The sequence below is a fragment of the Macaca fascicularis genome, chromosome 4, assembly GCF_037993035.2.
Source record: "Macaca fascicularis isolate 582-1 chromosome 4, T2T-MFA8v1.1".
Lineage (NCBI taxonomy): Eukaryota > Metazoa > Chordata > Mammalia > Primates > Cercopithecidae > Macaca > Macaca fascicularis.
Genome location: NC_088378.1, coordinates 9,333,612 through 9,359,671, shown reverse-complemented (window position 1 = coordinate 9,359,671; position 26,060 = coordinate 9,333,612). Strand labels below are relative to the sequence as shown.

The 26,060-nt window shown below is 38.1% G+C and overlaps 1 protein-coding gene across 8 annotated transcripts in view; it reads right to left on the bottom strand.

The window, feature by feature from the left end:
• Positions 1 to 26,060, bottom strand: part of PRKN (parkin RBR E3 ubiquitin protein ligase) — a 1,364,839-nt gene that overhangs the window by 409,688 nt on the left and 929,091 nt on the right. For all 8 annotated transcript variants that reach the window (XM_065543170.2, XM_045390376.3, XM_045390380.3 and 5 more), the window contains one exon: positions 25,151 to 25,287. In XM_065543170.2, the coding sequence (XP_065399242.1) occupies positions 25,151 to 25,287 (137 nt within the window). The remainder of the gene's footprint in view (positions 1 to 25,150; positions 25,288 to 26,060) is intronic.

Here is a 26,060-nt window from a genome sequence, read left to right as displayed (position 1 = left end):
CTTCATGATTTCAACACTAACTGTAAATCTACAGAAATCAAGACAGTATGCTATTGGCATACAGATGCCCAGATAGATCAATGACACAGAGCACAGAGAACAGAAATAGACCCTCGAGTACATGGCCAACTGACTTTCAACAAAAGTGCAAAGTCAGTTCAGTAGCAAAAGGATACTCTCTTCAGTGGATGCTGTTTGAAAAAAATAAATACCAATATATATAAAAAAAACTTTGATTCCTAACTTGTATCATGCACAAAAGATAATTCAAAATAGATCAGATATCTTAACATAAAACATAAAGCTTCTAGAAGAAAACATAGGGGAAAGTCTTCATGACATTTGATTAGGCAAAGATTTCTTAGGTATGCTACATAAAGCACAATCCATAAAAGAACAAATTGGCAAACTGGATTGAACTGAAATTAAAAACTTCTGCCCTTTGAAAGACACTGTTAAGAAAATGAAATAATAAGCCACACACAGAGAGAAAACATTTGCAAATCATACATTTGATAAAACACTTGCATGTAGAATATATAAAGAACTCTTACATTTTTATAGTAAGAAAGCAACTCATATTTTAAAATATGAGCAACCACTGCACTCCAGCCTGAAGGACAGAGTGAGACTCTGTCTCACTATAAAAATGATAATACAATACAATACGTGCAAAAGATTTTAACAGGCACTTCACCAAAGAAAGTAAGAGAATGGCAAATAAGCATATAAAAAGATAGTCAGGCCAGGTGCAGTGGCTCATGCCTGTAATCCCAGTACTTTGGGAGGCTGAGGTGGGTGGATCACCTGAGGTCAGGTGTTCAAGACCAGCCTGACCAACATGGCAAAATCCCGTCTCTACTAAAAACACAAAAATTAGCTGGGCATGGTGGCGTGTGCCTGTAATCCCAGTTACTCAGGGGGCTGAGGCAAGAAAATCACTTGAACCCGGGATGCAGAGGTTGCAGTTTGCTGAGATTGTGCCACTGCACTCCAGCCTGGGCAACAGAGCAAAACTCCATATATATATATATATATATATATATATATATATATATATATATATATATATATATATATATATGTATGTATTTTTTTAATATCATTAGTCATTAGGAAATGCAACATAATGCCATAGTGAGACACCACTACACACTTAATGGAATGTGAAAACTTAAAAGATTGACGATATCAAGGGTTGAGTAGGAACTGGAGCAACTAGAACTCTCGTACATTCTGGGTGGGCACGTAAAATGGTACAACCACCATGGAAAGTAGTTTGGCAGTTCCTTAAACTAATGATTTGCACTTATAGGTATTTACACAAGATGAAAAGAAATATATCTACATGTACAAAGATTTGCATAAAATTTCATGGATGCTTGTTGGTAATGCCGGGCAACTGGAAACAAGCCCAGCGTTCATCAGCAGTGAAATGGATAAGCAAATTGTGGTTGTATACATACAATGTACATAATTCAGCAGTAGAAAGGAGTAAACTTTTCTTATACACAACAATGATGATAAATTTCAAAATAATTTCGCTGCATCAAAGAAATCCTACAAAAAGAGAGTACATACTCTATGGTAGCATTTATATACAATTCTAGAAAATGTAAACAAATAATTGCTTGGCAGGGAGACATGGGAGGGGTTAATGGCTATGCTCCTTATATTGATTGTTTTACTGGTATATACGTGTGTAAAACTTATCTAATGTTTTTTGATAATGATAATATCAAATTTATTTTTTATTTATTATTTATTTGATAATAACCAACATTAGCCATTTAATGAACACAGGCCCACTTAAAGATGATAGTTTAGGAAGTCAAAGCTCAGAGAAATAAAAGGACTCGCCTAAAGTCACAAAGCTGAAGAGACTTGAAATTCAGTCTCAGGTCTGTCTGGGTATAAAACCTGTCTCTTCCCTACTATACCACACAAACACATCTTAAACTCTTTTGTTTTGAAAATCTCTCATTTCAGGCCAGGCGCAGTGGCTCACGCCTGTAATCCCAGCACTTTGGGAGGCCGAGGTGGGTGGATCACGAGGCCAGGAGTTCAACACCAGCCTGGCCGAGATGGTGAAACCCCGTTTCTACTAAAAATACAAAAATTAACCGGGCATGGTGGTAGGCACCTGAAGTCCCAGCTACTAAGGAGGCTGAGGCAGGAGAATCACTTGAACCCCGGAGGCAGAGGTTGCAGTGAAATGAGATCGCACCACCGTACTCCAGCCTGGCGACAGAGCGAGACTCTGTTTAAAAATAATAATAATAAAATAAAACATTAAAAAAAAGAGATAATCTCTCATTTCAGAAGACATCAAAATTCCTTCAGGTTGTGTAATCAGGATGGCAAGCATTTTAATGTATGAATTCACGATATGCCCGCATCTTCCCCCTCAGTAATTAGGATCTAGGGGCTTCCTAGGTCGGCCCTTAGGATGCATTGGATTGGAAAGGTTGGCCAGTCACTGTAAATTTAAAGGTGTTTTTCTGAATGCTTCAGAAAGTACCAAAAAGCCATTGAAAATGAAAGACTAATGGAACAATTATGTCCCATTTTGACTTCTAAAAACCAGAATTCTTTGTGTCTTCAGGACTTCTAAAATGCTAATCATTCCAATAAAGCTTGACAGATTTTCAGCACCTATCAGAGTGGCAGCCATTTCCTACTTCTTTTTTATTCTATATACTGTCAATGTCACTAACATAGATTATATTTCAATTACCTTTTCTATTCACTGACTCACATACATTTAACTTAATTGCTAGATCCTTCCACGCTGTTTTCCCATTGTCTGGCTTCCACAACCTTATTTCTATCATAGGTTGACAGCCATTGGTGACAGCCAGTGGTCACCACATTCCAGACTATATATCTGGTCTTTCAAGTGGGTTTTAGGGTTCCCCGGATTTAGAAATATGTACACCTGAACATAAAACTGGGTTCAGTTTTCTGAAGTCTGGCCGATGAGCTGACATACTAATAGTTCACTGAGGTAAAAGAAGCTTTGTTATACAACTGAAGGATGTTTGTACTTTCAGTGAACAAGGCATAGCAGCCTAAATGCAACTGATTGAACCACAAATAATACTTGTTAATCAAATGGTGTTTTATCTTTCTTGTCTCTAAATATACCCTTTTACCACACAGCTTATTCTTTAAAAAAAAAAAAAAATCCTGTGGTTGCGACGTCAATTGCTAACTTTATTTTCTATTGACATCGTCCACTTTATGAATACCCTTTTCCTCAATTTAATTAGTTAGTGTCACTCACACTTTAATTGGGAACATTGTAAGACTGAGCTGAATTTGAAAACGATGCCACGATGTCAGACTGAGTCACGTCAATTTTCTAACTGCACACCACAGCCAGAGCACAACTAAATGACACCCACACAGGTATCTGCGTCCTGAAATTGGACTTTCACATTTTTATTTTAATGAAAATGATGTATTAAATATAAGTAAAACAACACCTTTAAAGATGGAAAAGGTCCTTTTTTTCAAACCTCAATCTCAGTTCTAGTGAGACAGCCAGGTGGGAGGGGTCCCTGGAGAAACTCCAACCAGCTTGCCCTCTGCAGTGGGGAGCAGCCTGGCCCCTTCTCCTCCTGTGTGGAACCTGAGATTCAAGCTGAGGGCAAGCAGTGCTCTAGCAGGGACTCTGTCTGGCCTAGCGAGAGTCCCTGTTTCCCCCTTTTCTTCCTTTTCACCCAAAAAAACCCTGTCTTATTCACCCTTCAAATTGTCTTGCGAGCCTGAATTTTTGTGGTCGTGGGACAAAGAACCCCATCTATGGCTGAACTAAGGAAAAGTCCTGCAACATCGAATCGTGAGTTGAAGCACAGTCCTTTAAGAGCATAAATAATCAAGGGTTGCTGATGTTCCCTAATATTTGTGGGTTGTCAGCCTACACCTGCACACATCTAAACTGTTATCAATGGCATGAATGAGTCAAGGCTTCAATGAGGCAGCACATATTTCAATCCAATGCATCTTCGTTGGCCACAAACAATAGAGTGCTTTTCTCTGTGCCGTGCTTTGAGTATTCGGCAATCGCTTCAGAATGGCAGACTCCCTTAAAATAGAGGCCGAATCCTACCTAAAGAAATTTTATGGCTTAAACAGATGTTCTAGAGAATTACTGAAAATTAATGTCCCAGTCCTAAGGTATTATGGCCAGTGTTATTAATAATAAGTAACATTGTGAACTATTATGTTGCAACAAAACATAGGAGGTACTTGCCTTGAATAAATCAATTATTTGTTGTCATATTTTTGTGTCTTTTCCCAAATAAGACTGACTGCTCTTTGAAAGTAAAACGTGTGTCTTTTTGCTTTGTATTTCTATGATTGGCACTGTGTGCTGAGCTAGTGTGTGCAGTGGATGGATGGATGGATGATGGATGGACAGATGGATGGATAGATGGTGGATGGATAGATGAATGCATGGATCAATGTGTGCATGCATGCCTTTGTGCCGCATGGTACAATGTAACAGGAGACCTTGGCCAAGGGTTGCAAATGCTCACATGACAAATGACAATCATCAGATTTATCAGATGCACAAGTTAAAATCAGAAATAGGTAGCATCTGATAATATCAAGATATGTAACAGGTCTCAAGAGTTAAATAGATTAGAAGACCGACTTTACAAAAATGGAATCTCAACTAGCATAAGACAGTGAGCAAATGGACAGCAGTGGGAGAACCTGACAATGAGGAATTTTGAGGTTCTTGTAAATTTCAGGAATAGAATAAAGTATGAATGCTACTAGGGACCAAGTTACAACAGAAAGCAAACCAAAAAGACAGATGTACTAGAAATGTGATTGAGAAAGAACCAGAAGGTTTAAGTCGGGGTCTTTTCATTCAGAAGTTATTTTCAAGCTATTAATGAACAAATTAAAGACTACTTAATGTCATGCTGTGCAATGGAAATTTCTATGACGGTGGAAATACTCTATGCCTGAACTCATATTGTATCCACCAAACGTATTTACATTGTTTTGTGATTATGAGAAACTGAAATTTAATTTCATATAATCTATATAAATTTATATTTAAATAACTACAAAAACCAGTGGCTACACATGAAATTTGGCATATAGTGCATTCAGTGTACTATAGAGCTATGAAATGCCTGAGGAAAAGCAATAAAATTCTACATATAATATGTTTTAACCTATTATATTTGTGATGCATAATTGCTATATTCTAGGCCACCACTGTTCTCAAATATACGGGCACCCAGAAATTCTATTGCCATTTTCAAGTTGAAGTTTTCAATTATCCGTCCTTTCCTGTAACATTCTAGAAAGGATCTGAGACAATTATACAAATGTATACCAATAACATTTAAGTAGACAAAAATGGAGAGAACATGAAATAGTAACAGACTACTAAGGACAAAAAACAAAGAGAGCACATAGAAATAAAAGCCAGAAAAGATGACAGTTACTTAAGATAAGTCCTGACCTTCCTAGTGGCCTAAAGAGAGTCAACATTATGCTCTGTGACCATTGTATTACCTACAGCATAGAAAACATATGTGTCATTCAGGGGAACCAATGTTTTTCCTGAAGTTTGAATCACACGAATGTCTTTGAATCACACAAATCATTTGACCAAATTGTCTGACTCTCTGTAAGCTTGTAAGCCATGAGTTGGCATGCTCCTGCCCGGAGCTGGAGAAGCAAAGGAATTTGTTTATAGCAAAGGCTGAAAGAAGCAGGCAGACTGAGAGGTGACCATAGATGCATACAGACAAACAAGGGGTCTTTGGACCAATGGTTCTGTTGACCCTGAGGCCCACTCTTGTCCCTGGGAAACAGGAGACACCCCCATCCTTGATAATAACCCCCTCCTCTCTTCCTATATTAGCTTTAGTTGGTTCTGTTCCTCTCAACCAGACAAGTCTTAGTGCAGAGGGGAGTGTCTTTCAGGAGTTGGTGAAGAGCAGAGCAGTGTTAGTGGCTGATTTCCTCGGTGACGGTGCTGCAAGAGGAGATTGTGCATCTGTTTCTGTGTTTGTTTCTTGCATTGCCCGCTCTTGTGAGCTGAGAGTTTAAGGCTGAGGCACATTCAGCAAGGGTCATTCACAGAATTTCACCAACAGCACACTCAACAGCCCCTTTCTCCCCCACAACATGAAAAGTGCAATATCACCCACATTAAATTGAATGAAAGTTAAGTTTTTGTCATGGATTCCATGATACTACTCATGAGCATTTGTGAGCTAAAATCTGAAGACCTACCCATCCTGTGCTGAATCTAGAAACCTAAGCACTACCTTCAACACCTGCCTGCCCTTCCTCCACACGAGGTCCATCACAAGTCCCACTGAATTTGGTCTTTCACCTCTCCTCTTGTCCCTTTGCAACCATTTTCCTTCCTCCAGCAGGAGTAGTATTTGAAAAATGAAGTTCTGATCATGCCACTTCTCTTATTTAAAGCTTCCAGCATCTGACTTCCAGGACTGCAAGTCTGGCGTGGGCTTGCTGGGCCCTGCCCATTTGGCTGGTCTCCTTTCACTCTCCTCCAGCCACTCCGGTCTCTCCATGCTGCAGACATGCCTTGCTCTCTCCTGTCTCAAGGTTTTACCTCAAGTTGTTCCTCTTTTTCCCTGTCCTGCCCCACTTCCTCCATTTCTTCCATCTCTTATCTAATCAGTAATTATATAGCTGCCTGGTTTTTTCATAAATATCTGAAAAACCCACTGAATTGCAAGCTCCTTGAGGGGAAGAAACTTATCTATTCTGCAAACCATTGCCTCTCCCTCTGATGCAGACAGAGCCTGGAGCGTAGTAGATACTGCCTATAGATTGGACATGATGGTTGGATTTGCTTTATCTGACATTTTAAGGACACACTTTATAAACTGTAGAGGCCTATGCAACCGTCTTTGTTTTTACTTAGAGGATATAAATTATATCATTCAACAGGATGATTCACAGTTCAATATATTTCTCAAAATGTGACTAGATGTGTCATTTTTAATGAAAATTAAGTCCTACTTCCAAGTTAACGGAAAATTATTTTAAGCTACTTATACAACTTTTAAGAATTCAGTAATTAAATTGTGCATTTCTATGTGAAATAAAAACAGGAAACTTATTAGGGTGTTTTCTGCAATGTGAATAATTAATATTTGCAATTTAGAAATCTATCTCCCTACATGTAGCTGTAGTCTCAGAAGGAAAGTGTATTAAACAATAGCTAAATGCTTTCGATTCAAAGTACTTGGTATTAAATCCCTCAGGCATCAAAATAGCTCTGTCGTCTTTTCCAGAATAGTCTGTCAAGCAGTCTTAAACACATATTTTATTGGCATCAGAAAAGCAACTGCAAATGTTGTCTCTTGTATTCGAAGTCCTTTAAAAAAAAAGATTCCATTGCTGAGCTCTGACAAATGTGCCTCCTACTACCACATCAGGTTCCTTTGCAAACACACAATTCACAATTATAAGCAATTTCGTAAAATGCACACTATTTTCCCTGGAGTCCAGAATGCCTTGGAGTGGTTAAATATATAATTGGGTAATTTTCTAAAATGCGTATTATTTACTTCAGCCTCATTTCAGTCTCACTGGTAAACAGTGTATTCCTGTTAAGTGTTATTATCCCCCCCAAATGCTTCCATAATCTTCAGTGTTCCTTTAACATTCCTATAAACACATCATATTACTTGAGGACGTGGATCACGAAACACAGAAGCTACCCATGCCAGTCCCTTATTTAAATGGCACAATGGTCTTCCTCATCCCTGAACTGGGGTTTTCTAAATCATTCGCCTAGTGGAAAATGAATAACAGGACTTATAAACCTTCTTATCATTTAGATTATGTCTTAGCTGGTTGCAAATCTCGTTATCAGCTTTACAGCTGTTTTTCTACCTTGATTTATTTTTATTTTTGGATCAGAAGGAAGAATGGCAAAATTACAGCCTGGAGGTTTGCTTCGGAAAATGAAGTTTGAAGTTGGCTGTTGTTGATTTATACGCAGCATGCTATACTTAGCAGGAGTGTACAGTTAAGCATACTTTATAGGTAATTACTCCTTCCATTGATATGATGATAGCTACAGAAGCTGTGTATAACCGAGAACACCACCCAATTCTTGAAACAGTACCTTCTAAAGTGGTATAGTAGGCAAATAAATTGTGACGATGGTGGTGGTATTTCATCCAATGAAAGATATTAGATAAATAAATTTTGATGATGATGGTGGTACTTCATCTAACAAGGTCTTACTCCCTCTGAAACCAACATCTTTTACTACTTGCTTAGTTCTATACGAACAATAAAAACTCACCGAGATCACTGATTTTGTTGAAATGAAGAGAAAGTAAACAGTCTCTAACTGAAACAAGCATGTTCAAATTAAAATGGGGAGTAACAAATCAAAAACAAAACAAAATGCTTTGAGTTGTTTTTGAAGGTAAAGTGTCCCAAATACTTTTACTTTAGGCTCTAAAATAATAGAGCCTACTTTTCTACTCCGTCACACAGTATTTTAATATTAATAAACTCAAGTTTCCCTCTATGTTAATAAGAGAGATCAATTAAAATTTAGTCTTTGTCATTTTGCAATTAGGTTATTTTAACTCACAATACAACATGTACAGTTATTTTATTTATTCTTCAAAAATATACAGTATCAAGAAACCTAAACCATTTTAATCAAAATTTCTGCTATGACTTGAGGACTACAGAAGCCCCTATTTTCACCTGTTGTTACCTTGATAAAGTATTGACATGGAAGTCTCAATTACTAAAACAGAAAACACTTATGCATGCTGTCACTGACCACATTTTTTTTTTTTTTTTTTTTTTTTTTTTTTAGACAGAGTCTCGATCTGTTGCCAGGCTGGAGTGCAGTGGTGCAATCTCGGCTCAATGCAAGCTCTGCCTCCTGGGTTAAAGCAATTCTGCCTCAGCCTTCAGAGTAGCTGGGACTACAGGTGCACGCCACCATGCCCAGCTAATTTTTCTGTATTTTCAGTAGAGACGGGGTTTCACCATTTTGGCCAGGATGGTCTAGATCTCTTGACCTTGTGATCCCCCTGCCTTTTTTGTTGTAAAATAATCCTTGATACGCTTTATGGACAACCCCTCCCCATGGTTCCACAGAACACAGTTTGATAAACATCAATCTAAAGGTACGGCAGCGAGACTGAGATGCTAGTGTGTCTTGCAGAGCCATTAGGAGGCACTGTCCCCTCGTATTGATTTGATTGAGTGGGGGGTGCGGGGGTGGGGGGATGGGGGTGGGAGTGCAGGGAGGTAGGGGTCTTCCGGACATTGCATCAGGGGAGATAGCAGCCTCTCACCCAGGTGTGACTAGGCTGGGATAACATGGATACTCTGGTATCCCTAGAGTATCCATGTTATCTGGCTTTAGTGAAGGCATTCCTGAAAATGAAATGTGTATCTGAAATGTGCTTTCTGTTAAGATGTATCAAATATTTATGTTTTCCTGAATTTTAAAACTGAATGATTTAGAAAAATGAATGGATGACTTCATTTTTTCTACTTCGTTCAAATCTAGTCTAATTAAGTTTTTTTCCTGCAGTGTAAGACATGAGTTATGTTTAAAACTCAGAAACAAGAGTTTCTGATATTTGAAATGACTAAACACAAAGTGGGCTCCCAAGGAAAGTTCGGGTATTCCTCCTGAAAGTCCTTCAAGACAGAGTTAATTTTTATATGTTTGGGATGGTTCGAATGCATCTGAAATAGATTAAAACTGAAAATATTCATGCATCACATATAGTAGGAAAGTATTATTTTGTGAAAGGTTTTGCAATTACATGCATGTGTATATTTTATGTGTTTATACCTTTTGATGTAAACTGTATCTCTTTCCATGGATAGCAGGAAAGTAAATATGAAATCTACTGATCTAGATCAGTGCTCTCCAAAATTTTGGTGGAGAATCCCTATTAGTAAAAATAAAGAATTGATTATGAGTACCAATATTGATTCAATGCAAATACTGCTCCTATTTTATATACATTTAAACATATGGAAAACAAAAGATAGAAAAACAAAAAAAAATTCAAAAGAAGATACAAAAAGTAAATCAAACACGGAAATTATAGTTTTCTTCCTGTACACCAATGAATCATAGTCTAGAGTCCACTTCTTTTAGTGTACCTCCCAATTCAATTAGAATGCTGTGACTCAAATTTCAGACTACATATTTGTTTAATATTACACTTGATTATAGTCCACAAGCACATAAATGAGTTTTACTCATTACTCATCTGCAGCCTATTTAGAATACAGAATTTTCTGGAAAGGACTTAGAAGTTATACTGACAATCCAGTTAAAGCAGCCTACCAATACTATCAGTAAGAAGAGAAAAATAATACAGAATGGTAGCCTCAGTAATGCAGCTATTTATCCTCCTTCATATATCTCTTTCTGGAAAAGACTAGTTTAGAAACTCTGGTTTTGTGAAATAAATCTAATATAAGAATTTTACAAAGAACTATCAATAACTTCCCAAGTTATTTGTTTTTACAAGCACATATTTGTGGAACATTTTACTTTTCTTATAATGTTAATGCCTGATTCAAAGGAATCAATTATTCCCATATCAAAGTATTAATGTAGAAACTGTCAAAAAGAAAATAAGATTTTTACTTTTCAGCTGTACGACTTCAATTAAACCTACATCGCAGCTTCAGGCTTCCTGCGTGAGTCACGCGTTTCTAGAATGCATTCTGAAACTGGTGTATAGGATTGGTGGTAAGTTGGTATCAGGTACTGTGTCAGTCATTTTTATATACCATCTGATTTAATGACTTCTGAGTTCAGAATTCTCTTCATTTTAAAATGAGGAAATCAGCTCAACATCCAGTTGAGTGGGCTGGTCATTGAATTGGCACCGTCTGACTACAAGGTCCTCACTTTGTCCAAGGTTCCTGAAGCATGAACATAACCAAGGCTACTGCTTGGAAGCTGAGCTCCCAGTACCCCTAGAGGAATATCTTTCAGAGACTGCCAGATGTCTGCCTAAATTCCTCTTTTCTCTGTTTCCTAGGCCTCTACTCAGGGTCCATTACTGAGGCTTCCTCGAAGGTATGTATGGCCAAATGACTAAGGCCTAGCTTAAGGATCTTATGGGTGTGTACTATTTCTGGGCTGGGATTATATGAAAGATGCATGCCTAGTTTATAATTTCATTCCCCTCTGCCGGCTGGATCTTGAATGTGGGGATTGAACTTGACCATGGAGATATGGACGAGGCCCAGTGGGATAATAAAGGTGAAAGATACAAATAACCCTCAGAAGGCAACCACCACCCACCTGAAATGCCCACCCCAGGCGAGAATTACGCTGCAGTTGTGTGTGAGCCACTAATTACATGGTTGGCTTTACTGTTACTATTGGCAGTTTAGTCTACAATAATCGGTACAAAGTTTTTTGGAGGCCTCAGATCCTGACAATCCATCCTAGGAGAGCCAGGGCCTGAGACATGACCGCAAATGCTGTCCTAGCCACCTCCACCCCCAAGAAGATGACTGAATCTTTACATTTACAAAGCACAGGAAAGTTAGGAGGATCCATCCTGAAACATCTGCTAGTGAGTCTAGATTTTCACATCAGAAAACTGGCAGAAAGAGCCCTGTATTCCCTAGGGACACTGTGTTGAAGCTCAGGAAACCAGCCCACATGGAGCACGGAGAAGGGCTTTGGGGAAGGCTGGAGGTCAAGGCATATCTTAGGAACATCCGGTAGTTTAACTACGTGGAGCAGAACTTACGTACAGAGGGCTCATGTTCAATAGGCCTTTTCTGAACTTGGGGTGCTGAGTATTTGAAAACTATTTCAGAATTGAGAAAGTGTTTGTTAAAGGATGAAATGTGTACTCCCAAATTCATACACTGAAGTTCTAACCCCAGTTCCTCAGGATGTGACTCTATTTGGCAATAAAGCCTGCCTTTATTTATTTATGAGATGGCATTTCGCTCTGTTGCCTACACTGGAGTGCAATGGTACAGTCTCGGCTCATTGCAACCTCCGCTTCCCATGTTCAAGCAATTCTCCTGCCTCAGCCTCCTGAGTAGCTGGGATTACAGGCGTGTGCCACCATGCCCAACTAATTTTTGTATTTTTAGTAAAGACTGGGTTTCACCATGTTGGTCAGGCTGGTCTTGAACTCCTGACCTCAGGAGATCCATGTGCCTTAGCCTCCTAAAGTGCTGGGATCACAGGTGTGAGTTATTGTGCCCGGCCAGCAACAGAGCCTTTAAAGAGGTAACATGAGGCCATTGGTGTAGATCTTCACCCAATCTGACTGGTGTCCTTAGAAGACAAGGAGATGAGGACAAACCAGAGGGAAAATAGACCATGGGAGGACACAGGCAGAATGAGATCTACCAGCCAAGAAGAGAGGCTTCAGGAGAAACCAACCCTGCTGACACCTTCATCTCAAACCTCCAGCTTCCAGAACTGTGGGAAAATAAATTCCTGTTGTTTAAGCCACCCAGGCTGTGGTATTTTGTAATGGCTGCCTGGGCAAACTGAGACGGTGGTCGATTCCAAAAGCACTAGCGTGCTTGAGCCAGAAGAAAGAGCCGTCACAGGTAGCAGCTTGGGGAGGGGTTAGGAATGATGCCGAAGAAGTAAATAAGATTCCTTCTTTGAAGACTATTCTTATTCTTCCTTCCTTGTGTTTTTCCACTGCCTTTCATACAGTGTTTCCCTCTATAAACATGTAATTCCAAGACTGGTGATGTCTAGCAATGGTTCCAAAAGCAGAAAATATAAGAAATATTATTTTTTCCAAACACTTGAGTAGAATCAGTGATAGAACATGTGAGATCACCTGGAGGGCATTCAGACTTTACTGGAAATAAATAATACAATTACTTGGTTTGAGTATTAGATATTTATGTTCATCTTGACATTAGAATATTAAACCACTCCTCCTCTTGCTAACTTGGTATGCATTTAAAACATTAAATTCTTTCAGTCTCCTGCTTTGGAGCCAAACAGTATAAACCCTCATAAATATGTAAATCAACCCTTCTGAGCACATTATTAATTATTTCAAAGATAGTTGGAGGTCACTAGCTCATAGCAATTTCTATGCATGAAGTCTCATTAACATAAGACATCACACAGGGAGGAAGAATAAAGTTTTATCACAGTTACCGAATATATGTGTGTGTATGTGTATGTGTGTTTGTATGTAAGTGGCCAAAGTAACATACAGTATTGAATGCAGCAACACCAGGCTCTGAATAGACACCTGTGGGTGGTGATGATGGCGGCAGTGATGAAGGAACAGAATCTACAGCTAGAACAGTATTTTTTTTTTAACCTGTCTGAACCAGGAAGAATATATTTAAAACCCGAAGGGATTTCAGCCTCAAATACACTTACATTTTTCTTGACCCACATGGCCCTGCTTTCTTCTGGAATAAAGTTCTGACTAGTTGCAAAAATCTGTAGCTCCGGAAGATCTAGCAGGCATCTCGTTTCCTGTGACTCTGCAGGGATCACAGACTGTGTTGCTCAACGTGTCTCTAACATTGCACATTGCCGAGCGGCTCTCTGGCTGCTGTAAGTCAGCTTCGTTTAGGTGATTCTCAGCAATTGACGTGTTCTGATACAGGCCATGGGGCTCGCTGATGTGGAACCCAAGACACCAAATGTGAAGCAGTTGAGGGTGTTGGATACCACACTGACTGATGACGGAGGATATTTAACACAGGTAGTGAGCTCTGCTTTTTACAATTCATCAGACAAATACAAGACTCACTCTCACCAAAGTGTAATAAACTGATCTTGCCATCCAAACAATTCTTCCTGGTCACTAGTCCAGTTTGCTTTTAAATCTCTGATTATAAGCTCAAAATGTATCCGATGAAGAAGATAATAAACTATTTTCACACCCAATAACACACATCCCTCAACCCAATGAGGAAGACAGCCATGATCTAGCATAATTAACAAAATATATATAACAAAAATGAGAATGAAAAAACCTTCAACGGAATAATTTGCACATATATTCAGAGGTTCAGGACTAGGAGTATTACTGGAATTTAGATGGTTCTGGAGAGGGACATTTGGCAAAATCTTTCAAGCACCAGTTTGAAAGTTAAAAGCAGGCAAATACTTGTATTATTTAGGGATGTATATATAGGTGGTAGTGCTATAAAGAAAAGCAGGGAATGATAATTATTAAGATCAGATAGTAGTTATATCTAGATAGGCAGAGGAGGTGGTTATGGAGGAGGTCACACAGAAGCTTCTGGGCTGCTGGCTCACATTGTCTGATCCCAGTGGTGGTTACAAAGGTTTTCTATAACTATGCAAATCTACAACTATACAAGTGCTATAAGCACTCTTGTGTATGCATAATATGGCTCATATTAAATTTAAGAATACATCAAACCATTTAAAATTATATATTTAAAGGTCAATTAGTATTTTATTGAGTACTGTTAAGAATCCTCTCAGTCTCAGGAGGTGCCCACTCTGCTGATAATGCAGAATGCACATATTCAAAAATTGCGCCAGCTGCTGATGAGGCAGGGAAAAGAATTCAGGTCATTCTACTATCTGTCTGTCTGTCTATCTATCTATCTATCTATCTATCTATCTATCTATCTATCTATCATCTATCTATCTATTATCAATCAATCAACCCATCCATCCATTCATCTATCCATTTATCTATCCACACATACACACCACACAAACACACACTAAAAAGAAGAAATCCTAAAGACAGCTGTTTTGAGCAACTTTTGTAGCTATCTTAAGCACTGACAGACATCTTTCTACATCTCTTTGAATAAGTAATAAATTTATACTTAAAAATTGTGCTTGCCCTCATAAAACAAAGGTAGAATGTGCTTTTTAAGAGTTTTTGGCAGAAATGGGTGGAAAAAATTGTTTTTATTCTCTCTGCTATTCGGAACATTCCCACCTTATTTTTGAATGTTATTTTATCTTTAACCACTTAATAAGATGCAGAAGAAGAAGGAGGAGGAAGAGGAGGAGGAGGAGGAGGAGGAGAAGGAGAAGGAGGAGGAGGAGGAGGAGAAGAAGAAGAAGAAGGAGGAGGAGGAGGAGGGGGGAGGGGGAAGGAGAGGGGGATGGGGAGGAGGAGAAGGAGAAGAAGAAGAAGAAGAAAGAGGAGGAGGAGGAGGAGGAGAAGGGGAAGAAGAGGAAGAAGAGGAAAGTAGATGAATTCTTTTGTAATTCATCTTTTAATATATTTCCCTAGTTTTCCAATGTGTTTTGGGAGTTATACTGACATGATTATTTATATTTAGGAGAGCAATGTTCAAAAGCCAAAAAATGGTCCTTTGTATTAGATTTGATGTTTTGCTCCCTAAATAGGTGTCTGCAACCCAGGTTTCTTGACTCCCTAGGCATCAAGAATATCTCTGCATCTAAAAAGGATCAGAATGATCTGTCGCATACTGCGCTATGACTGACAACAACCAAGAAGCATAATGGATTATAGGTGGTGAGCTGACGTATTAGCTGGAAAGGGAATTGCATTCTAAGTTAGGTAAAAGCTGGAATTACATGAAAAGTGACCTGGGAGCACAACAGTAAAAACAAAAAACAAAAGGCAAAAACAAAAAAACGGACGGACTTGAATGGTACTAATGGTGAGGCCAATGGCATGTCATAGGGAAGGTGGGAAACTACTTCCTCAGCCCCCTAGAGCTACAGAAAAATCTGGGCTGCCAGGGCTTATAAAGGACAAGTAGTAAGTGCATTTTGCATAGTACCCATCATTCTACATCAGCACTCTCAACAAGTCAACCTAAACACATGAAGCTCCAACAAGTTGCGTGGGTGCTACTCGGTTTTAAAAGGAGATGCAGAGGGTGCTTTGTCATTTGAAAATAATTCTGAGCACAGACTATTAGTAAAAGCCAGTAGAGCAAAAAGACAGCAAACCTTTCAGGATAATTATAAAGTTTTTACCAAAGCCCATATCTTTAGGTAAGAGTTTGTCAGAGGTTCTGGAAATAGGCTGTTTTGGCTATGTTTGTCAATCTTATTTTCAACTTCATCAAAATGTATTGAGAAATCCATGCTAGCTAGCGAGTCAAATCACTTACAGATGAAATAGACATGGGCAAAGGGAGTATTTTTGCATTTACGAATGCTATAGACTCCCATTGAAAATACCTTGTTGCTTACAGAATGCTCACCCCTGCAGTAGTTCTCAAATGTTTAAACCTGAGAACTTTAACAAACCCTAATGCCTAACCTAAAAGGTTAGCATTTAATTGGTCTGAGGCATGGCCTCGGCATTGGGATCCTTAAAAACTTCTATGTGACTGAAAAGCATATATGGGGTTGAAGACCACAGCCTAGGGAGAAGCGGGGCAGCAGGGAAGCAGGAACACGGAGCTCTGGAGCCAACCGTATCTGGGTTGGACTCTCAGCTTTCCTCCTCCTAACTCTGTGATCCTGGTTGCTTAGTCATATCAAGGCTTTACTTCTTCCTCTGTACAAATAAAAATAATAATTTCTACCGTATAGTTGTTTTAAATATGAAATAGTGCTAATAAATTAGAAATATTCTTTTCTTGGCCTTCTTCTCAAAGAACTTTCAAAGGTATGTTAGTTTAACTGTTGATGCAGGCTTATCTATTCACACAGTGATTAGGAACACAGGTGCTAGAGCCATAACTCTCTGGCTTTGTACACCAGCATGTGCAATTTAATGAACTTCTGAGGTTCCATTCCTTCATCTATAAAAGGGAGAAGAATAATAACATCCATCCCAACAGGGCTTTGTGGAGATTCAACAGATGTTTATGAGTAAGCACTAAGAATGGCACCATATTTATAGAAAGCGCTCGCTAATCATTACTCAGTTTTGAATCTTAGGGAAATAGAATTTCATATCCCACCCTTAGAAAGTATAACACAATATCTGGTCAAATAATGAGTTCACACTAGGAGAGCAGGTTTTTACCTGGATGGTATTTTAAGCCAGTTTTAATTATTCATCATCATAATTTTGTCAATGAAAAAGATTGGCTCATTGTTGCCTGGCCCTACCTTAAGAATGTATATGTCCAAATTGAGCTTTGAAGGTGTTTCGCTTAGGAAGTTTAAAAGAGACACAAAAAACTAGATGATGGAAACAAAAAAGAACATCTTATTACATACATCTTGATAGTAAGAGGTATTAGATAGTTATCTAGAAATGAATATATACAGACACTGTTAACAAGACATTTGGTGCATGAGACCAGTGTAATTTGGAAAATAGTTTCTTAACTCTCTCTCTCTCTATATATAAATATATTTAACAGTTCCAGAAAACTGATCTCAGGGTTTTAAAAATTATTATGCTCTTATAATGTCAGTATTCAAAATCTATTACATGATTTCCTAGGCCAAGGAGACACTAAATAATGAATTTGGGGGAAACGGCCATTTGTATGGGTTGGGGGCAGGGTGGAGAGGAGGTAAGGGCTATATTTGCATTTACAGCAAAGCACAGAAGAGCCAGGAACAGTGCCATGCATAGAACAGTGCTTCTTCCCACGGGTTGAGTGGTGACCATGCTACCCCAGCGGGATGAGTCATTCTAATTTGTGGGGATCAAAGTCCTTTGGACCACACCAAGATAGAAACACACATTCAAAGAACATATTTACCAATGAATCTACCCCACTTACAGCTTCATTCACACCCCTAAGTTCAGGAAAATCAAGGAGTGGATTGGATCTGTGGATTTCAGTACCAGAGTAATCCATCTTTTCTGATTAGATACAAACTTTATCATTGAAAGGAACCGATGGCTTTAGGGATAAAATGTCCTTCGATTGCATAAATAAATCTTGCTTTAATTTTATGGGAGGAATTACAATCCAAAAATAGCCAGTAGTTCCCACGGGGGCTCAAAACAATTCACATAGGCATTTTAAACTGGGATGGTGGAGAGATCAATGGACCGCTCATCAGAGAAATCAGCAAGGGCTACTCCCGAGATTCCATAAGCCAAAGACAACACTGGGGTCTGACTCTGGAGGTCCAGTCATTTTATACAATTAGAATTGCTGAGGAGGTCAACCAAGAACCTCCAGAGAGACATTCCACAGCATCGGGAGTCCACGATCAGCAACGTGCCCAAAGTGCCCATCCTGTTGTCAGGTGCTGTGCCGCATCTGACCACAGACAGAATCAGTCCTGGACTCTGACGCCTTCCTGTGGCAGTCCAGCTTCCATAATTTCAACACAGTCTTTGTTTCTTTACAGAATTAACTGTCATTTCTGTTTTCCATACATATTATTAATATATGTTATTTATTTATTTATTTATTTATTTATTTATTGAGACGGAGTCTTGCTCTGTCGCCCAGGCTGGAGTGCAGAAGCATGATCTCGGCTCACTGCAACCTCCACCTCTCGGGTTGAAGTGATTTTCCTGCCTCAGTCCCCCGAGTAGCTGGGATTACAGGCACCCGCCACCATGCCTGGCTAATTTTTGTATTTTTAGTGGAGATGGTGGCCAGGCTGGTCTCAAACTCCTGACCTCAGGTGATTTGCCTGCTTTGACCTCCCAAAGTGCTGGGATTACAGGCGTGTGCCACTGCGCCTGGCCAATACAGATTATTTACAAGACTCATGGACATTGATATAAGCTTTCACCCCACCATAGAAGAAAGCGGTGCCCTGGGAGTAATATGGGTTCCATCAGCTCCTGTTCCTGATCATCTGTTTTGATTTATAGTTTGATAAACTTTTGATTTCTTTCCTTCTTTTTTCTTTCTTTCTTTTTTTTTTTTTTTTTTGAGACAGAATCTTGCTCTGTCACCTGGGCTGGAGTGCAATGGTATGATCGTGGCTCACTGCAGCCTCTACCACCTGGGTTCAAGCGATTCTCGTGTCTCAGCCTCCCTAGTAGCTGAGATTATAGGCATGCACCACCACACCCAGCTACTTTTTGTGTTTTCAGTAGAGACAGGGTTTCATCATATTGGCCAGGCTGGTCTCGTGCCTAGCATCAAGTGATCTGCCTGCCTCGTTCTCCCAAAGTGTTGGGATTACAGGCATGAGCCACTGTGCCCAGACTATAAGCTTTGATTTTCTATTTCTATTTTATTATCATTTTATTTTACATGTCTTGTTCTATGCTCCACGAATCAAGGCAAAGCCAAATTAACCAAGAAGACAGATCACCAGATAGATGGGTAACTGGCTGATTTATGCATTGAGTTATAGGAAATCCCAATCTACAATTAAAGAATGTCCAAATGCGCATTTCTCTGTAAATATACACATACATGCAGACATAGGCACAAACACAATATGTACATGTTTACGGGAGTACATGCTTAAATCACAACCAAAACAACAAAAGCCACTATACACTGCGTGCTTACTGTCTTCAGCATGTACCCTAAAGGTACTTCATAAGGCATTATTTTAATGTGTCCACATAAAATGATGCTATTACATTATCCCCCTTTTACGTAAGATGAAATCAAGGCACACGAAGGTGAAGAATCTTGCCCTATATTATGTATATGGTAAGATTCAGAGCCAGAATTTGAACTAGGGTTTTCTGAGGTGCCGTATATAACCCAGGATTTGTGCAAAATGGTTCACTGGTTTATGGGGGTAATATTAGGACTTACAGAGGTATTCTGCAAAATATGAAAAGAACTGACCTCCACGAAGACTTTATGTATAGAATGATACATGTACCATCTCATACCCTAGTCTGTATATTGGATGATCATATGTCATGTACTGCAAAGGGGTTATCCCAAGGGAACAGGGAGTCCCACAACCACCATTGGAAAGTGGAGCCCTCGCTTGTCAGTTACCTTTCAGCAGAAGGTCATCTGTGCTTGGCTAAAAGAATAATGAATAACTTATCTCATTTTAATTGAATTAACCCTATTAAAACAGATGAGTGACTTAAAAATAATCCTTCAAAGAAACTATTAATTAAAGACAGAACTAATAATCCAAACATGAGGAGAATGAGAAAACGGCAACACTGACCATGTTGGTACATATGTGAACATCAATGTGATTATAAAATAGGCTCCGAGATAGAAGCTAACGAGAGTAGGGAGCCATTATATTTAGCAAGACATTTAAAAACTAAGCAAGTAATAAACAAAATGAGTGTCTCGGTTGAGCAAATATTAAAGAAAATCCAGTTTGTTCTTGACAAAATAAAATCTATGACATCTGAAAGTTTCTTTTTGCATAATATAGGGAAACATTATAATTGGATATACAGTTTTTTAAAAGGCTGAAATAGTACATGCTAAACAATCTTGTGACAAACCAAACTCTATTTTCTTATGAGTGAGTCCTTACGGAGATACATACTAAAACGTGGTTGAAGCTATGAAGAAACAGGGACGGAACCGAACCTGCCATGTGGAAGACTGACTACAAGTTGAATGACAGTACAGTTGTTTCTAGCCTGTCTCAGCGTCTGGTTACTAGCTCATTTTTTTTAAACAGCAAAATACACAAATATGTAACTTTTGCACTTGTTGTTATTAAACATTAAAGAAAAGAGGCGCCAGGAAATATACATTTTCAATAGCAACTGGTATTTTAAAAAATAAAAGCAAATTTCTGTGAGTATTATATTTAAGTAACCAGTGATGAGGTGGCCACATTCACAAAAAATATATAAAAGGATTCCAAAAAAACTTTGCAAAGCAACATCTTTCAATCCATTCATCCCCTGCCTCACTCCCTATTAACACCAAGGAGTTGAACTCAGCAGTGCATAAGATTCTGAGGATGGCATTGGCATATTGAATTTAAAAATAAAAGTCTAAAAGGTATTTAAAACACAATTAATATATAGTAGAATCCATATAATACATTTTAACAACACAGAGCTTGACCACTCAAAATTCTTTTCAAGGAGGTTGTTAGTTATCTCATGGCAAAGAATCACCAAAATTAAAGTTAATTTATGCCCATTCTTTACAAGTGACCCAACTTTGATAACTTTTTCTATATCTATAAGGGGCTGTCAACAGTGTGCTATATAGAAAATATTTTTGAAAATAATATATTTAACCTGTCCCTGAAAGAAAAGGTGACGTTTTCAACATGACTGAGAACAAGAAATGCCAAAGGATCCTAAACATATGAAGAGATGCTCAACTTCGTTTAAAATTAAAAAGAAAAATACAGCCAACTACATAGAATACCGTTTCTCAAATATGTAATTAGAAACAGAGCAAAAGCCTTTCAGCTCCCCTTTTGGGGAGGAAGTGGAGAGCCTGATGCTGCACTTTGCAATTGACATTGCTGGTGGGTATGGAAAGCGCACCACTACTGGGAGGGGAATTTGGAAACAGTAAAATAAATACACATTTTCCCTTTGGTGCAGTAACCCCTCTTCTAGGGAGCAGATCTCAGTAATACTCTGACAACAATATGAAAATGTGGGTGCACACAAGTCTATTAGTTGTAGCAATAGTTAGAGTAAAAAAATGAAAACTTAGCATTTGCCAATAAGGAAAAAAGTAAGCTATACCTACACAAAGGAATTCGATAATGGTATATATTTTTAAATGGAAGAAAATATCTATAACAGACTAGGGAGTGATCTTAAAAATATAATACATATATACCTTAGAGCAAAAAAAGCAAGGTGAAGAAAAATGTGCATAATCTACGTTTTACTTAAGAAGGTGACACATCTATATCATTATTGATATCGTCTACAGTATGTTTACTTATTTTTAAAGTAGGTGATTGTTTTTAATAAAGGTTTACCTTTGGGAGAGAAAAGGAATATTATTTACCTTTATTTATTTATTTATTTATTTATTTATTTACTATTTACCTTTGGGAGAGAAAGATAATGTAGATTAAAGGGTATATTTCTTTGAATATAGCATGTTTTGTAGCTTTAGCTTTGGAATAATGGAAATATTTCACATATTATGAAAACAAAATAAATTTAAAAGCAATGAAAGGCCAGGCGCAGTGGCTCACGCCTGTAATCCCAGTACTTTGGGAGGCTGAGGCAGGTGGATCACCTGAGGTCAGGAATTAGAGACCAGCCTGGCTAACATGGCAAAACCCCATCTCTACTAAAAATACAAAAATTAGCAGGGCATGGTGGCATGCACCTGCAGTCTCGGCTACTTGGGAGGCTGAGACAGGAGAATCACTTGAACCCAGGAGGCCAAGGTTGCCATGAGCTGAGATCATGCCACTGCACTCCAGCCTGGGCAACAGAGCAAGACCCCATCTCAAAAAAAAAAAAATTAAAAATTAAAAAAAATAAAAGCAATGAGAAATATGTATTCAATTGATGACATAATTATACATTAACTTATATGAGTTTATATCCCTATAAGGATATACTCTAATGACAAAACAACGTGCAAAAATCTTAACACTGTTTTCAGTAATCATACTTAGATGATGGTGTTAATATTGTAATACTGATACTATTGTGGGTGCATTCCAAAATAAGGCAAATGAGTAATTTTGTTGGTATCACTCAGTAACAGAATTTTTGCCAAGGGTGAAAGAAACAACAGTTGTAACATTGGTGACTTGTCAATGAAAATTTGGTAACACTGGATTTGAATTGAAAATGTTAGTATAACTAATATTGCAGTTTGTACTTAAAAAACAAAACAAAACATGTCTCCTAGCTTGTTCCCCTAGGCCTAGAAACAGTAACCAACATGGTGACAACAAGCACTCCAAGCACCAAGACTTCTAAATACTATTTCCTACTAAAGGGAGCCAGAGCTCCTGAGAAAAATGGCTGATTACAGGTTATTGGGCGAGAATTACAAGAAAGGTCTAGAGCGTCTTGATACACTACAAATCCTGACTAACGAGTACAGGAAAGTTCACTGTAGTATTTTTCCTTACATTTGAATGCTTGAAATTCTCTAAAATAAAAAGATACACATTAAAAGAAAATGAGTTCAAAATGAACTGATAATTAAAAAGAGTATGAAAAGGAGACTTGAAAATGTGTGTTTAGAAATGTTTCCATTGTTTGTGGCTTTGTGAAGGAAGAAAGCTAACCAAAACAAAATTGTCACATTAAAAGCATTACAGAGTTTTCAAGTCTGTAAATAATTAGTTCACTAGATTTTGAATGCTTTTGTTAAAAATAAAGGCACAATAACGTTCAATAGGTTTTCCTTAACAATATGTTAACATATATTATGCAAATCTTAATTTTAAAAATTATTGCATTATTGGTAGATATGCTTAAAAATGAGTATCATAATTTACAAAATCAACAAAGCAATTAATTTATTCCATTTGCATCTTTTTATCATTTTGAGGTATGTTTTTTAACTATAATTGACATCAAAACTAAGTCTTGAAATAAACTGAACTTAAAACCTCACCACTGAGTCAAGGTATTCCATAGTTTCAAATTAAGTTTTGAAGAATTAATGAAATATATTTAATCACATTGCAGTCATTTACACATAGAGAGAGATAGGAACTTTTACTTCACTCCAGGTACATAAATTACCTCAAAGTAGATCAATGACCTAAATATTAGAGGTAAACTATTGGAAGAAAATATGGAAGCAAATCGTCATGATCTTAGATATGACAATGAAGTCTTATGTTTGACACCAAAAGTATTAGCAACAACAACAACAGATAAATTACATTTCATGAAAACTAGAAACTTTTGTTTATCAAAGGACATTATGAAGAAAGTGAAAAGACAACCTACAGAATGGGAGAAATACGTGCATATCCTGTATCTGATAAGGATCCAGTATTCAGAATATATAAAGAACTCTTACAACTCAACAACAAAAACATAACTCAATTTAAAAATGAGCAGAGAAAGGACTTGAACAGACATTCCCATAAAGAAGATATATGAATAGTAAACAACCACATGATAAGATAATCAACATCAGAGTCATGAGAGAAATGAAAATCAAATCCACAATAAGACACCACTTCACCCTTACTAGGATGACTAGTTAGAAACAGTAACACGTGATGGCAAGGATGTGGAGAAATAGAAACCTGCGACATTGCTACTCTGCTGGTGGCAATATGAAACGGTATGGCAGTTGTGGAACACAGTGACCAGTTCTCCTAAAGGTTAAACTTCGAATTCTGCTTCCTGGTATATATCCAAGAGAAACGAAAGCAAATGTGCATACAGAAACTTATATATGTTTATTAATAACAGCCAAAAAGATGGAAACAACACAAATGCCCATCAGCAGATGAATGGATGCACAAATTGCGGAGTATCCACACGGTGGAATATTATTCAGCCATAAAGAGGAAAGAAATACTCATACATTTTACAACTTGAATAAACCTCAAACACGTTATGCTAAGTGAAATAAGGCAGACATGAAAGGTCACCTATTGTATGATATCTTTTACAGGAAATATCTACAATAGGCAAATCCACGGAGAAAGGAAGTGATTGGTGGTGGCCGGGGCTGGGGCAGGGGGTCAAGGGCAGTGATTACTTGGGTAGGAGGTGTTCAAAGACTTTTGAAGCCGGATAGAGGTAGTGGTTGTACAACATTGTGAATGCACTAAATGCCACTGAACTGTACACTTCAAAATGGTGAATTGGTGACATGAATTTCACTTCGATTAAAATGTATATATGTAATAACAGTATAGTACAAGTAAAGGGTTCTTTGTAATATTAAAAGATAAAATATTAAGCAGTTCAGGTTGATCTCACTCTTCTTTCTTCTTCATATATGTTACTTTATATATATTGAGTATGTGTTCACCATTTTGAGTGACAGAGGCATACAATTTAAAAATTTGGTAAGACTACTCTAGTTCCAGGTAACAAATCTAGAACATGGGGAGTGACTCTAACCCACAGAAAAACTTAGTATACCTTGGCTGAATAATATTGAAAACTTATTCTCAACGCCTTTATGCAAATTATGCATTTTCCAGTTCAACACAATTCCTTTATTCCCCAGAACTTTTATCTTTTGTGATCCAAACATTAATGTTTCATATCCAGCAATGATCAAATTTAAATTTTCAACTCTTCTGCTAGGGTTTATATGTATCTAAGTCAGTTTTAAATCAACGGCTCTTCTTCTGTTCTTTATTGGTATTAGAAATGGAGAGAAAACATGCTAGACTTACCCACACAAGGCAGGGAGTAGCCCAGTTGAGGGTCATGAACAAACTGCCGATCATTGAGTCTTGTCACACAGTATAAGTGGAAACAGTCTAAGCAAATCACGTGGCGGGAGTTGCACTGGAAAACCAGGACGGGGCTCCTGCAGAGAGAAAGGAAGATGTTTCCTCTGGTACCTGTCAGTGTGGAAAGGCAGCATGTGGTTTAGGCCAATTTCTGTAATCCTGGAGGGTTGTGTAGAGCGTGCTCTGTGCAAAGACGGGAGCTGCTAAGCATTAAGCTCATGTATAACAACACTACAGCTTAAAAATTGGAGGCACTCAATGAACTACACAGAACATTGATTCTCCTAATTTTATTTTTTTTTATGTTAACACGTTTATCAATCTTTTTTTTTTTTTTTTTTTTTTTTGAGACGGAGTCTCGCTCTGTCGCCCAGGCTGGAGTGCAGTGGCCGGATCTCAGCTCACTGCAAGCTCCGCCTCCCGGGTTCCCGCCATTCTCCTGCCTCAGCCTCCCGAGTAGCTGGGACTACAGGCGCCCGCCACCTCGCCCGGCTAATTTTTTGTATTTTTTAGTAGAGACGGGGTTTCACCGGGTTAGCCAGGATGGTCTCAATCTCCTGACCTCGTGATCCCCCTGTCTCGGCCTCCCAAAGTGCTGGGATTACAGGATTGAGCCACCGCGCCCGGCCACGTTTATCAATCTTTTGATTAAACCTGAGCTAAAATATAATCTCTTTCTGGAAGTCTTCCCTGACTCAGAATTCCCAATTAACCTATCAAATCATCCCATCTGTTTGTATATATTTCTATTGATCCATGATTACATCATAATATTCATATCTTTTCCTTTCTCATAGACTATGATCTCCTTGAAAGTAGGTCGTATGTTTATTTTGATATTCCCATAGTA